This window comes from Coffea arabica, chromosome 7e (assembly GCF_036785885.1).
Source record: "Coffea arabica cultivar ET-39 chromosome 7e, Coffea Arabica ET-39 HiFi, whole genome shotgun sequence".
Lineage (NCBI taxonomy): Eukaryota > Viridiplantae > Streptophyta > Magnoliopsida > Gentianales > Rubiaceae > Coffea > Coffea arabica.
This window is the reverse complement of record NC_092323.1, coordinates 18679722-18693280: the sequence shown is the minus strand read 5'-3', so window position 1 is coordinate 18693280 and position 13559 is coordinate 18679722. Positions and strand designations below refer to the sequence as shown.

The following is a 13559-nucleotide window of genomic DNA, read 5'->3' as shown; positions in this document are numbered from 1 at the left end:
CAATTGTTTCTTTTAGTTCTCAAATTTAGTTATCATTTCTAATCATCACTTTACTTTTTTTTAAGCAATCATAAGCTCAATTTATTTATTTTTTGTTCAAGCGGATATCACTTAATTCATTCTTTAGTTATGACAAGTTCACGATCCTAAATCCTTGAGGTCACAAAGGCAGTGAAACAACAATTCCATTATTAGTGAAATCAGGAAGTTCTACAATCTTTACTTTTCTTAGTTCCCATTCTAACACTTTTACATTTATCAACAGCACAACACTCAGCGCTTTACAATTAATCTTTAAGTTGGATATATTCAATATTAGTTTTGGTTCATAAGCTGCTAGAAAATAAATTGAGCAATGTCAAAATGAATTGCAATAGAATAAAATTCAGTCACGGGAGCATAAATTTATTCGATCAATAGTTTAAAATTAATTTATGACTACGAGAAAATTACTTATAATTATACACACTGTACCCCAATTTGTATATAATCTACTAGCTATGTATGCAAAAAAAAAATGTTTATTTTACCAAAAATTAATCAAGCAACGCAATTAAATTAGAAATCTGTCATGTAATAATTATGAGTACCATTTCTTAGAAATTTATTCTTCCAAATTGATTTACAAGATAAGAAAACTCGAGTACTTTCAAACTATTCAATTACCGGCCTAAATTAATTCATGGCTACGAGGAAAGCGCTCGTAGCTCTTGAAAAAGCACTGGACTATATGAGCAAACCATTATATAAATAGTTTGCATACGTGTCATGCATCAAATCTATGCATATAAATATTTTATAATTATTATATTACTTAAAAACCTTTATTATTATAAAAAATTATATATTTTATCACTCGAGTTCGAGCTCGATCTCAAATTTCTTCTCGAGTGATAAAACATATAATGCAGTTTTTTTTAAAGCCCAATGTGGGCACTTTTTTTTTTTAATAAATAAATGTGAGGCACTTATTAATGTAGCTTCGGGGTCCACATTGGGTTAATCCAAATTAAATCTGAATATTTACTACGTCTAGTCTAACGGGTTAGTCCATTCCGATAAAACTACAATTACCACATCTAATCACATACACCTTGGTTTTTATTTTTTAACATGGCTTAAATATTATGAAATTATCTTCATCCGCTAATCTTAATTGTGGGGATTTAGTAGAGTTGAGTCTAAGATTCTGTTTGATAATTCAATTTAGCATCTAAACTTAAAGGATTCAAATTTTAACATGTTTAGACGCGTTTGATAACTAAAAAGTGAACATCTGAATTAATCAAATGATACTGAATTTTTTAGGCAAAATTTGCTCCAAAAAATAAGTGATAAGTTATTCACCTATCATTGAATGTGATATAAATTCCAATGTATTAGATTTTGTGCTAAACAATTGAATAATTTAATGGATTCAAATTTTACATTTCAAATTTTAGTTTTCAATTTCATCAATTTTATCGAACACGCCTAATTTAGTCCAAACATAGCTCATCTTTTAAAATCGAATCCAAAAGCAATATTAAACTCGGCCGTTTCCAAGCTGAGTGTGTGGTCAACGCGGCGACACATTGATCAAACACGATCACTAATTTAGGTCCACTTTTTGTTTGCTTTAAGGTACAAACGAATCGAACCGCTCGCGAACCGCAACTCGACTCGAGTTCGGTCAAACTCGAGCGGCTCGTTTAGTAAGCGAGTCAAACTCGAGCCAGATGAGATTAAGCTTGTTAGCTCGTCGAGCGGCTCGACGAGCCACATGAAATTACAAAAATACCTCTATTTGTATAACTAATTACTAGTTGGAACTTGGAATTCAAGCGTCAGAGGGCCGAGGTTCAGAGTCTTCAGACTTCAGAGCAAAAGTTGTTTCCCCGAATTGTGAATTGCATTTCTAATTGCTTCTCCCGCTGTCCCGCATCTCTCTTTCGTCTTTCCTTCACAATTTCTCAAACAAACCCTAGCCACCGCCGCCACGAGTGCACCACAGCCACCACCGCCACCGCCACCCTTCAGCCACCGCCACCACAGCCACCACCGCCTCGTTGTAAAGTTAATCGTCTGCAATCGTCTGCAATTACTGTTGATATTTGCAATTTGATATATCTTTTTCCTTTCCAGCTCTGTTTCTATGTGTACCTCTCAAATGCTTGCTAACATCTGCTTGTTAACTTAATGTGTCCTCGTTCAACTCATCATGTTGTGCATCCTTTTTTTTCCCTATTTTCTGTAATGACTTGCTATGTCACTGCACATGTTTATTTGCCAATAGAAAGAAATAATCCAAGCGTACACTATCTTCTCCTTTCCCAGATATTACAACTGCAGCAATTCAGTTCATAAATTAGACTAGGATGATATTATACATAAGAATTTAGCTGGAATTAGACAATATGGAAATATAGAATTAACATCGAATAGTGGAGCAGCAACGATGAGATGATGAGAGTATACAAGTGTCAACAATGCTATCTTTCCAAATGTTCGTAGACTCTGCTGACATCCTAATAGTAGCCTCATATCCAGCCTTGAGATTATAATAACACTTGCTATCAATGTCCGTAAGCATCATTTCAGAGGTGTCCATCTGACTTTGAGGATCAGTTTTTCAATTTTTTAACTACTAACATAGTTTTTGGCTAGATTTCTTTTTCTGAGAAGTTTCCAATGAATATAGATACTTTGTTTTCTCTCTAAACATAGAAATAGACTAAAAAACAACAGGTTCCCTAGTATATTTTTCGAGTTTGTTGCATGGTTTCTTTGCCTTGGTTGTTAAAACTAAAAGTTATGCGTGCTTATGTACATTGAAATCATGTACTTTACTTTTCTTTAGTTAGAAAATGTGTGCTGTGTTCTCTTGATATCCGTCTTCTTTTCAGTCTGATGGCGGGCCAAAAAATTGTAGTAACTCAAATTGATCATCACTTCTCATACCAGTAGTAGCAACAAATTGGTCCTAAAATTAATTTCTGAGGGGTGTAAGTGTGGAATTAAAAGTTCTTGGCGGAAACCTAATTTGGAAATTGAAGTGTGCATGGTTTTTTTAGCTTCAATTGTTAGCTTTTCGAGCCGTGTCCATCTCATTTCTTGTCAAGATGATGATGATATCAGTTAATTTTTACCTAGTTTTTACTCGTTTATATTTCTATGGACCAGAAGAATTGGTAGATTGCAGTGAGCATTTAGTTGACAACAAGGATACTAGTTTATTAGATAAATCAAGTATATTTTAATTTGGCTGCTTGTTTGAACAGAATGAATCTTGAATTGTGTTGCCATTGGAGATTTGGTATCCTGAGTTTCATAAATAGGTTATCCAGTTGGTCATTCTGCAAACTTTGCTATCTCTTCAGCCTCTTTTTTTTTTTTGCAATTTTCTAGGTCAGTCGATTGTAAGTGTCAGAAAGCAGGGATGGACAGTCACAAGGTTGAAGATAAAGAGGTGAATTTCTCTCCTACATGCTTAATCAAGACTAGTGACATGATAATGAGGTTCCTCAATTTCAGAGGAATCGCTTGCTATTGCACTCTGATGATCTATCTGTCAATTATTTTGCAAAAGTGCAAAATGGATTTTGACATTACTTTTCTGCAACTGCCTTACAGTTCTCTATCATGAGGAAGATCTCAACTCTTCTTTTTTAGTTCTTTTGCATTCTAATTTTATTTTACTTCTGCGTCCATGCTTGGTTGTCATCTATCATGTTTCTAGTCATTTACATGGTCTAGACAAGCTTGTAACAATCTTGGCACGCTTAAGGATTGTCAAAAAGTTTGTCCACTCCTAGGGCTTTGTATTGAAGGCTTGTGACTTTATTTTTTAGCTATTTTTGTCATTTCCTACAGTCCTAGATTAGTTTTACTTCCAAAAATTTTCCATGTGTAAGTTTTCCTGGATATTAATGTTCTGGAAGGTTTGGGAAGCTCTTTCCAATCTTGAGCTCTTTTCTGGGAAATATGTGAAACCCGGAGATCCTGATGAGACAAGTTTGCCACCAGAACAGTCCATCTTTACTCCATCAGTTTCCAAACTTCTTTCATTTACACAGGCAGATATTGTATTACCTTCCTCTTTGTTATCCACACACATATGGAATCACTAGAAAATGCTAACACACAGCCTCCTCATATTAACACAGCTAGAATTTCGTCCAGAAGATTCAAGTCACTTCGAAAAGTATGGAGTTTCAGCAGCATCTGTGGAAGCAGAACCTTGTGTCGTGGATATTAAAAGTTCAAACAATAAAAGATGGAGTAGCCACAACTTTCCATGGGCAAAGGGGCTAGAGGTGGGCAAACCTATATATTCTTGCTTCTGAACTATGAGCCATGCACTTAATTGCATCTGACGTCAGGAATTCAGCGGAAGATTATTTGGCAATTTTTCTTTGGAACCGGAGCAAAGAGAAGTGATCAATGCAACTATGAGTGGACGCGATGTTTTTGCAGATGTGTCAGCTATAGACGGACGTGAAGTGACATATCAGGTAAAAGAATTTATTCTGTTTTAACCCACTCATTTTTGTTACTAATATTATACTGGCATAAAACCAGGAGGTGGGATTGATAATATCCGGCTAAGCTGACTTAGTGCGTCAGAATAAGTTCACCAATCCAATTCTTCATTTCAGTTATATGGGCATATTTTCAAGTGTTTTCATTCCTGTGTTCAATAAATTTTTTGGACTGACCCTTATTGTACCTAATTTTGTATACTAAATTTTATGTATTTAGATTTAACACTAACCTAAGATGTTTTCCTTTGAAAGACTAATATATTTCCTGACCACATAATTTGTTGTTGAAGTTGTACTACTGTTTATGGGATTGCGAAGAAACAATAAACATTCCTGGTCGTCTTTTGTGTCATTTGGAACTAGTGATGTGTTCTTTAAACTCTGATTAGACAAGTAATTCTGCTTTCTGTCAGGTCCCTGCTCTTTTATGTCCTGCGATGACTTTGGTTGTTGTCCCACCTCTTCTCATTCCTTTGAGCATGGGTAGTTCATTGGGATTTGAGCTCAATTGCCACCTCTAGTATAAAATACATGGACAGAAAGAAATAAACTTTTCTATTAACAATTCAAACCTTCAAATTCTTTGTTGTTATTACAAGGAGATCAAAATGGCTAAAATTGAACTTATGCAATCGTTGCTAGATTATTTCTTATCAATGGAAAAGAATTCAGCTTTATTTTGGTAGAGTTGCAGCAATTGTCCTAAAAAGGAACTAGAGAAATTAATTGCATTTTCTCATTGACATCCTTGGGCTAATTAGAATGGTTTTAGGCATTTCATATATAGATACACAACATAGCACAACATAGCACATGAGTTGGAATCTGAATACAGATTATAATACAAAAAAAAAAATTTAAAGAGACAAAAATAAAAGTTAATGACAATTTTGAAGGGCAATCCAAGTGTAAAGTTCTACACAAGATTGCTAATGGTTAGACTTAACAATGGATGAAACGTGGTCTCAATTTTTAAAACCTATTAAAATTTTCAATAATTACATGAAAAATCACGTTCAGGGAATTTGCTTTTTACTAATACAGTATGTAAACGTATTAATGTGCTTCACTATGCAGGATGACACATTCAAATGGTGTAAAATCATATAAATCGGACGTAATCTTGAATTTGTCAACTCATATAATTAAATTTACATGAAATTCAAGATTACACAATAACTAAACGTATTAATAATTATACGAACCGGTTTGAATCGGACAGTTTTCCAACTTGTGAGGTCTGTGATCCGACGACGTATTCTCTATGGGAATATTTTGGACCCTCGCGTCTGCAGCCTGACCAATTTTATCAAAGTATAGGGCTCCTTTTCTCTGGTGTCATTAGAGCCACAATTACAAGTTAATAGTTAAAACAAATGAAAAAACAACTACAAACCAATGCCAGCGACAGCAATGAAGAGGCAAACACTCAGAGATGCAAGTGGTAGAATGAAATAAAAGAGTAAAGAATAAACACAAAAGTGACCAATGAAAGCAGACTTTAACTTCTTGAATGCCCAGTTGATAACACAAGACATGGAAAGAATTTCTCAGTATTTTTCACACAGACAAGGATTAGGAGGAAGTTGCTGAAACTCTTTTCAGTAACAGAAATGGCCCAAACACCAGAATGTTAACAGAAATGTCCTAATGCCTTTGGCACACTTCAAAATAGCATTGTTGCAGAAACAAATTCATTATACAATATCAAAAAGGAGTCTAGGTGACATAGCACCATGTGCACAACATTGCAAGTGTCAAACGCTCGTTCGAGACACAGTACTCCACAATATACTCAAACAGTGATAAACAGCATCCATGTTCTAGGGTTTTAGGCACAGCCAACTGCATGGCCCATCGCAGTTGCTAAATGTCAGTTTCCAAATGCTATGAAAGTTTCTGTAGTTGTGCTTCTTGTTTTTTCCCCTGGAAAGGATACAAATGAAATCAACATACATAGTTTCTCTATAAATACTAATACTTCTGAATTAAGGCAATAGATTATGATGCACTAGCATACTAGCAAAGTAGAACACATAAAAATTGTGAGTTCCACATCCTTCATATTGAGATACAACTATCAAGAATATCTACCTCCAATGTATCTAAATCCTGTAGAAGATCAGCAGCAGAAGGCCGTTTCAATGGATCTGTCCGAAGTAGCTTCAAGATCAGGGGCTTGACAGTTTCATCCATCTTATACTTTTCGCAAATTTCGCAAACTTGCCTGGGCGATGCCGAATCTTTCAACCTTTGGATCGCAGTATCTCCCCGGGGACCAAACAGCTGGAATAGAATCAACCCCAAGGCATACATGTCCACCTTGTTGGTGATGCACACCCCCTTTTCCATTTCAGGTGCACGGTAGAGATCCGCACCAACTGGTGCCAACTTTGTGGTCGAACTGACATCCTTATGCAGAGCTGTAAATAGGAAAAATTGGTTAGTCAACCAACTCATTGCCCAGGTACAATTTTGTAAAGCACCAAATTTTATTTAAATGAACCTGATCCAAAGTCCCCAATTTTCACTGTTCCTCTGTCGCCTATGAAAATATTATTCGGCTTCAAGTCTCGATGAATAATATCTTTGCCGTGTATGAACTATAAAGCCTCCAAAATCTGCCAACATTAAAGTTAAGAATCCACCAATGGTATGTCTGTCAAATATTAATCTTTCTGTCTTTACTCTATATTATGGTACTCTACCTAATATCTTCATTGAAAATTCTTATTACTCATAGGGAAGAAAATCTATGGGTCTATCTGGCTCAATGGAGCTGACTGAACAACAGAGGATTCTGGGGGAGCTTGTGAAAGAAAGTAGTGAATGCAAGCTGCTATATGTCACCGCTGGCACAATTACCAAGTGTGTAGTCATATTTCTTTTTGACTGTGTGCTTTACTAGATGCATTCACTCTGAAATTGGGAAAACAGATGGAAGTTGGAAAGGAAATTATCCTGCAACCACTTTGTTGTCTTGAGTTTGTATTTTAAGTTGGATAATTTTTTAGGAAGTACTACTATGAGCTGTTTGTCTTATTGACCTCAATGCTGTTGGAAAGACAACTTAATAGTTTGTGAACTGTGTACCTTCACCTTTCTGCAAATTGATCTGTTCATTCTGGAGTTTGGGAAAAAGTCAGAAAGTTGGTTTGCCAACATTTTTAAATGCTGTATGCTGTATGGTTTTCCTTTTCTAACCATATGTTTCTTTTCGAATGCAATTAACTTGCTACTAGACAAGTAATGTATTAATCTGAGGAATGAGTTCCCTCACAGGAGATGCTGCACTAATTTTCCACGAGGAAAGATCTAAAGCACCATGAAGCAAATGTTGGAGACCTCTTATTATGTCTTGCAAAACCTATTTCTCTAACTCTCTGATAAAAAATCAATCCAAGCACAAAAGATCAGTTCCCTCCTATTCTTCCCATTCCTTTCCCTCCCATATCAATAATTCATGTTTGAGGCTTTTAGAGTCTTTGATTACAGGAATTCTTATTGGCCGTATTTCCTTTTGTTCTTCAGGAATGATAATTTAACCTGCTAGACAAATTAATTATACTGTGAAGCCGGCATAATCAAAGTGACGGCCTTTCCTTTTTCTATTGATCCATTTGTATTATGATCAATAAAAGCTTTGCAAAAAATCTTTTTTCTGATAGCGATATTATTGCATATTGAGTGACCAACCTTAAGGTTTGCTTGTGAAGTAGGGTCTTATTATGTCGTGGAGTTGGTGATTTTTTTATACAAGTTTCTTTTACCTCCTGGAGCCCTTTGTTATGATTACGGTACTACTATTGGACATTAAGGGAAGTTCCTATGTTGTTTACCATTGAGTTATCATGTTGTATGGGTGGATATGATGCATTGGACAAAAATATCGAACTCTCACATTCATTTTTCAATTATTAATGTGACTGGTAAACCTTGTAATGCTTGCTCCCCACCAGTTATGGGATATCCATTGTTATCTGGTTTGAAAATTTGAGAGGGGCCACTTTCAAGAGGTTGCTAAATGTACTAATACAATTCGTGCATGATTGTAGAAGAAAGCTACTTCTGAAACACTTGGAAACTCTATATGATCGTGGATTGCTTGCTAGAATTGTCATTGAATAGCTGAATTTGTATGCGAAAGATATAAGATGCCAGATTATCAGGTTGCCTTTCACAGTGTTTTCATTTCTGTTACATCAGTTAAAGTTCTTTTAGCGGACACTTAACTTTTTAGAGTGCCTATCCAGGGTCTTGGTATCTTGAAAAAGAAGTTTCCAAGGGTACCTCTTGTGGCCTTGGCTACTATCGTGCCAGACAGTGTCAGAGATGAGGCAGTCGACATTTTGGGTCTTGTGAACTGCATTCATTTTAACCGGAGGCTTATACACTTGAGGTATCCCGTTGCTTTGCAATTTTTTTTTCAGATACTCTGTTAACAAAGAAGTGTGTGGATGAAATTGAGTCCTTCATAAAGGACTTATTTACTGTCTTTTGAGAATGGATTGTGAAAGAATTTCTGAAAGTTTATCCATCTAATGTATATGTCTGAGTTCAGGATGGACTAAATTCAAGAGTTCTGTTAGTTTATCCAATGTACATGTCAAGCGCTTGAATTTTTTGGTTGACAAACCAGTATGGAATCACAAGCACTAAGTATCATTAGATCTTTGTTGTTTTAGCTGACTTACAAACTAAACAATATCTATCATGTTTTAATTCAACTAAAGATGGAACAATTTCCAAATGGGTGTTTGAATAAATTTTGTGGTAGAAGACACCAAGATGGATTTATAGTTTCCTATACATATCTAAATACAGAATGATTTATTGACTGATCCACAAGCTTACTTAGGTAATTGATAAGGTTTTGGCGGCTATACTGAACGTGGTGAGGAAGACATTCGGATTTGGTGTAAGTCTCGAATCATGAGCTGCAGTTTTATTCTGAGCAAATTATTCGGATGGCCGCTGAACTTTTGGAATCGTCGAGTTTTGGTCACTAAACTCTTAAAAGTTTGGTGTTTTGGTACTGAACTATCTAAAATTTAGATTTCGAGTCATTCCGTCAGATTTAGTCGTTAATTATACCCCTTTCTTTCGTCTCGTGAATCATGCGAGCACTCAAATCTGTCATGTTTAACGATTAAATCAATGGAATGACCTGAAATCTAAACTTTAAATAGTTCAGTAATCGAAACCAGACTTTTAATAAGTCAATGGTCAAAACTCAACCATTCCAAAAATTTAGTTACCATCCAGATAATTTGCTCGTTTTTATTCTTGGTTTTCATAGGTTGTAATAATATTCTCGTAATTTGTACACAAGAAATTCCTATAATGGTGGGGCACATATTTTACCCAAGATATGATCGGGACTATATTGAAATTGAGAAATTAGGTACTTCTACTTAAATCTTTTTGTAAGTTTTAAATGGACTTCTGTATTTTTTTAATTTTAGCAACAGTTAAATGCAGGACAGGGTAGCTTTGGAAGCGTGTTTGAATGCAAGGTCAAACTTGATAACAGGCCTTGTGCTATTAAGAAGATACGTTCTGCCAAATCAGAAGAAGAAGATCAAAGTCTAATTAATGAAGTCAGAATGCTCAGTCTCGCACAACATCCAAATGTTGTGGGCTATCATCAGGTTATTTAATTTTTGTCATACTTTCTAGTTTTTACGACAAATACCAAATAATATCCAACCTTATGTAATTTTCTCTTGAAATGCATTGTTTGCTGCTTTACTTTTTGTTGTCATTCTCATTGTAAATAAGCAGTTAAGAAAATTGTATATTTGTGATTGCTGTGGTTTCAAAAAATGAGTTGGCCATTAAATATGCTATTTTACCCTTTCTGCTTTTTAAGTTTTATATTACAGTAGGGGCGCAAATGAGCCTAATCAAGATGAACACCTTAATGTTCAGGTTTGTTTGATTATTTTAACAAGTTTAAAATTTTGTTTAAGTTTGACTTGTTTATTTGCCGAACCAAGGTTGAACGAGTTTTTTTATCGAATTCAAAAGTTATCAAACATAAAACGCTATTCAAGTTTGGTGTGACTAGTTGGCGAACCAAGTTCGAACGAACTTACTGAACCGAGCTCAATTCAAATATTAAGTAGCTTGGTTCTTTTTTTATTATTATTTTTGTCCTGTACATGCTTTAAAAAATTGTATATGCTACATATTTTTAGTTAAGTTCTTTTTACTTTTAAAAAAAATGGCAATCTAAACTAAGAATTTGTTTTTGAAGGCATGGATTGAAGATTACAGAGAACAAAATCATTTCGAAGCTCACTACTCTGGTTCCTCTTCATATGGCCCGAGGGAGAAGATGATGTATATTCATATGGAACTTTGTAAGGGGTATGTTCTCATTCTTATTGATTCTCAGGTTTTATTTTATTTTTCACTATGAGTTGGATCTTGCATGACAAATACGCACAAAGTGGAAATTAAGCTTTAAATAATGTATAGGTCATTGGAGTCTAAATTAAAGAAGGAGAAGAAGCTACCTAGGCATAAGGCATGGAGTTACTTTCGGCAGATTTTGGAGGCTTTACAGTTCATACACGGCAAAGATATTATTCATCGAGACTTGAAGCCGAATAATATTTTCATAGGCGACAGAGGAACAGTGAAAATTGGGGACTTTGGATTAGATTCATTTAAATAAAATTTGGTGCTTTACAAAATTGTACCTGGGCAATGAGTTGGTTGACTAACCAATTTTTCCTATTTACAACTCTGCATAAGGATGTCAGTTCGACCACAAAGTTGGCACCAGTTGGTGCGGATCTCTACCGTGCACCTGAAATGGAAAAGGGGGTGTGCATCACCAACAAAGTGGACATGTATGCCTTGGGGTTGATTCTATTCCAGCTGTTTGGTCCCCGGGGAGATACTGCGATCCAAAGGTTGAAAGATTCGGCATCGCCCAGGCAAGTTTGCCAAATTTGCGAAAAGTATAAGATGGATGAAACTGCCAAGCCCCTGATCTTGAAGCTACTTCGGATAGATCCATTGAAACGGCCTTCTGCTGCTGATCTTCTACAGGATTTAGATACATTGGAGGTAGATATTCTTGATAGTTGTGTCTCAATATGAAGGATGTGGAACTCACAATTTTTATGTGTTCTACTTTGCTAGTATGCTAGTGCATCATAATCTATTGCCTTAATTCAGAAGTATTAGTATTTATAGAGAAATTATGTATGTTGATTTCATTTGTATCCTTTCCAGGGGAAAAAACAAGAAGCACAACTACAGAAACTTTCATAGCATTTGGAAACTGACATTTAGCAACTGCGATGGGCCATGCAGTTGGTTGTGCCTAAAACCCTAGAACATGGATGCTGTTTATAACTGTTTGAGTAGATCGTGGAGTACTGTGTCTCGAACGAGCGTTTGACACTTGCAATGTTGTGCACATGGTGCTATGTCTCCTAGACTCCTTTTTGATATTGTATAATGAATTTGTTTCTGCAACAATGCTATTTTGAAGTGTGCCAAAGGCATTAGGACATTTCTGTTAACATTCTGGTGTTTGGGCCATTTCTGTTACTGAAAAGAGTTTCAGCAACTTCCTCCTAATCCTTGTCTGTGTGAAAAATACTGAGAAATTCTTTCCATGTCTTGTGTTATCAACTGGGCATTCAAGAAGTTAAAGTCTGCTTTCATTGGTCACTTTTGTGTTTATTCTTTACTCTTTTATTTCATTCTACCACTTGCATCTCTGAGTGTTTGCCTCTTCATTGCTGTCGCTGGCATTGGTTTGTAGTTGTTTTTTCATTTGTTTTAACTATTAACTTGCAATTGTGGCTCTGATGACACCAGAGAAAAGGAGCCCTATACTTTGATAAAATTGGTCAGGCTGCAGACGCGAGGGTCCAAAATATTCCCATAGAGAATACGTCGTCGGATCACAGACCTCACAAGTTGGAAAACTGTCCGATTTAAACCGGTTCGTATAATTATTAATACGTTTAGTTATTGTGTAATCTTGAATTTCATGTAAATTTAATTATATGAGTTGACAAATTCAAGATTACGTCCGATTTATATGATTTTACACCATTTGAATGTGTCATCCTGCATAGTGAAGCACATTAATACGTTTACATACTGTATTAGTAAAAAGCAAATTCCCTGAACGTGATTTTTCATGTAATTATTGAAAATTTTAATAGGTTTTAAAAATTGAGACCACGTTTCATCCATTGTTAAGTCTAACCATTAGCAATCTTGTGTAGAACTTTACACTTGGATTGCCCTTCAAAATTGTCATTAACTTTTATTTTTGTCTCTTTTAAAAATTTTTTTTTTTGTATTATAATCTGTATTCAGATTCCAACTCATGTGCTATGTTGTGTATGTTGTGTATCTATATATGAAATGCCTAAAACCATTCTAATTTGCCCAAGGATGTCAATGAGAAAATGCAATTAATTTCTCTAGTTCCTTTTTAGGACAATTGCTGCAACTCTACCAAAATAAAGCTGAATTCTTTTCCATTGATAAGAAATAATCTAGCAACGATTGCATAAGTTCAATTTTAGCCATTTTGATCTCCTTGTAATAACAACAAAGAATTTGAAGGTTTGAATAGTTAATAGAAAAGTTTATTTCTTTCTGTCCATGTACTTTATACTAGAGGTGGCAATTGAGCTCAAATCCCAATAAACTACCCATACTCAAAGGAATTTTGGGCAAGACGAGATCACTAGATTTGATATTGGGTCCTAAATGGGATTAATCCCATAAATACCTAACAAATAATGAGAATACTTGGGTATTACTTAGAACCCATTAGGACGCATCACATACTACAACTACCTTAGATAAAAATTTAGTCCAAAATATACAAAAAAACTAAAATAAGGGGATTTTTACGTAAATAACTCAATATTAATTAGTCTAAAAATTTAAAATAGAAATTTTACATTAATTTTTTTGTGACAAACAATTTCTTACTAAAAAAATTGTAATATGACTTATTTATACATGTTTCTAACTCTATGTAAAGCAAAT

General features: G+C 35.0%; 2 protein-coding genes and 1 long non-coding RNA gene across 16 annotated transcripts; 2 read left to right on the top strand and 1 right to left on the bottom strand.

The window, feature by feature from the left end:
• Positions 1-1777: 1777 nt before the first annotated feature.
• LOC113701682 (ATP-dependent DNA helicase Q-like 4A) lies at positions 1778-12215 on the top strand. 14 transcript variants are annotated; one of them, XM_072058640.1, is made up of 14 exons: positions 1788-2055; positions 3388-3448; positions 3921-4055; positions 4146-4295; positions 4362-4493; positions 7267-7391; positions 8579-8692; positions 8777-8922; positions 9394-9441; positions 9856-9927; positions 9995-10174; positions 10783-10895; positions 11007-11603; positions 11772-12215. In XM_072058640.1, the coding sequence occupies exons 2-7, from the start codon at positions 3419-3421 to the stop codon at positions 8649-8651; spliced, it is 645 nt and encodes a 214-aa protein (XP_071914741.1). In that variant the 5' UTR covers positions 1788-2055; positions 3388-3418; the 3' UTR covers positions 8652-8692; positions 8777-8922; positions 9394-9441; positions 9856-9927; positions 9995-10174; positions 10783-10895; positions 11007-11603; positions 11772-12215. The 14 variants fall into 14 exon arrangements, with proteins under 14 accessions (XP_071914744.1, XP_071914734.1, XP_071914741.1 ...); XM_072058635.1 differs by having other exon boundaries at positions 9382-9441; positions 10005-10174; XM_072058634.1 differs by having other exon boundaries at positions 9382-9441.
• On the bottom strand, positions 6006-7271 carry LOC113701679 (uncharacterized). Its single transcript, XR_011818148.1, has 2 exons — positions 6618-7271; positions 6006-6449 (listed from the first exon to the last, which is right to left on the bottom strand). It is a non-coding gene; the product is annotated as an uncharacterized lncRNA (long non-coding RNA).
• On the top strand, positions 8678-11636 carry LOC140011279 (eIF-2-alpha kinase GCN2-like). The gene is made up of 5 exons (XM_072060059.1): positions 8678-8692; positions 8777-8881; positions 9989-10174; positions 10783-10923; positions 11286-11636. The coding sequence occupies exons 1-5, from the start codon at positions 8678-8680 to the stop codon at positions 11634-11636; spliced, it is 798 nt and encodes a 265-aa protein (XP_071916160.1).
• Positions 12216-13559: the final 1344 nt, after the last annotated feature.

What these genes read in the sequence shown, in the direction of transcription:
- LOC113701682 (XM_072058633.1), top strand. Translation starts at nt 3,419, where the DNA reads ATGGACAGTCACAAGGTTGAAGATAAAGAG. An exon ending in AACTTCTTTCATTTACACAG is followed by an intron (nt 4,056 to 4,145) that starts GCAGATATTGTA and finishes ATATTAACACAG; the next exon opens with CTAGAATTTCGTCCAGAAGA. An exon ending in CATGGGCAAAGGGGCTAGAG is followed by an intron (nt 4,296 to 4,361) that starts GTGGGCAAACCT and finishes ATCTGACGTCAG; the next exon opens with GAATTCAGCGGAAGATTATT.
- LOC140011279 (XM_072060059.1), top strand. An exon ending in CAGTCGACATTTTGGGTCTT is followed by an intron (nt 8,882 to 9,988) that starts GTGAACTGCATT and finishes TTTTAATTTTAG; the next exon opens with CAACAGTTAAATGCAGGACA. An exon ending in TCATTCTTATTGATTCTCAG is followed by an intron (nt 10,924 to 11,285) that starts GTTTTATTTTAT and finishes ACTCTGCATAAG; the next exon opens with GATGTCAGTTCGACCACAAA.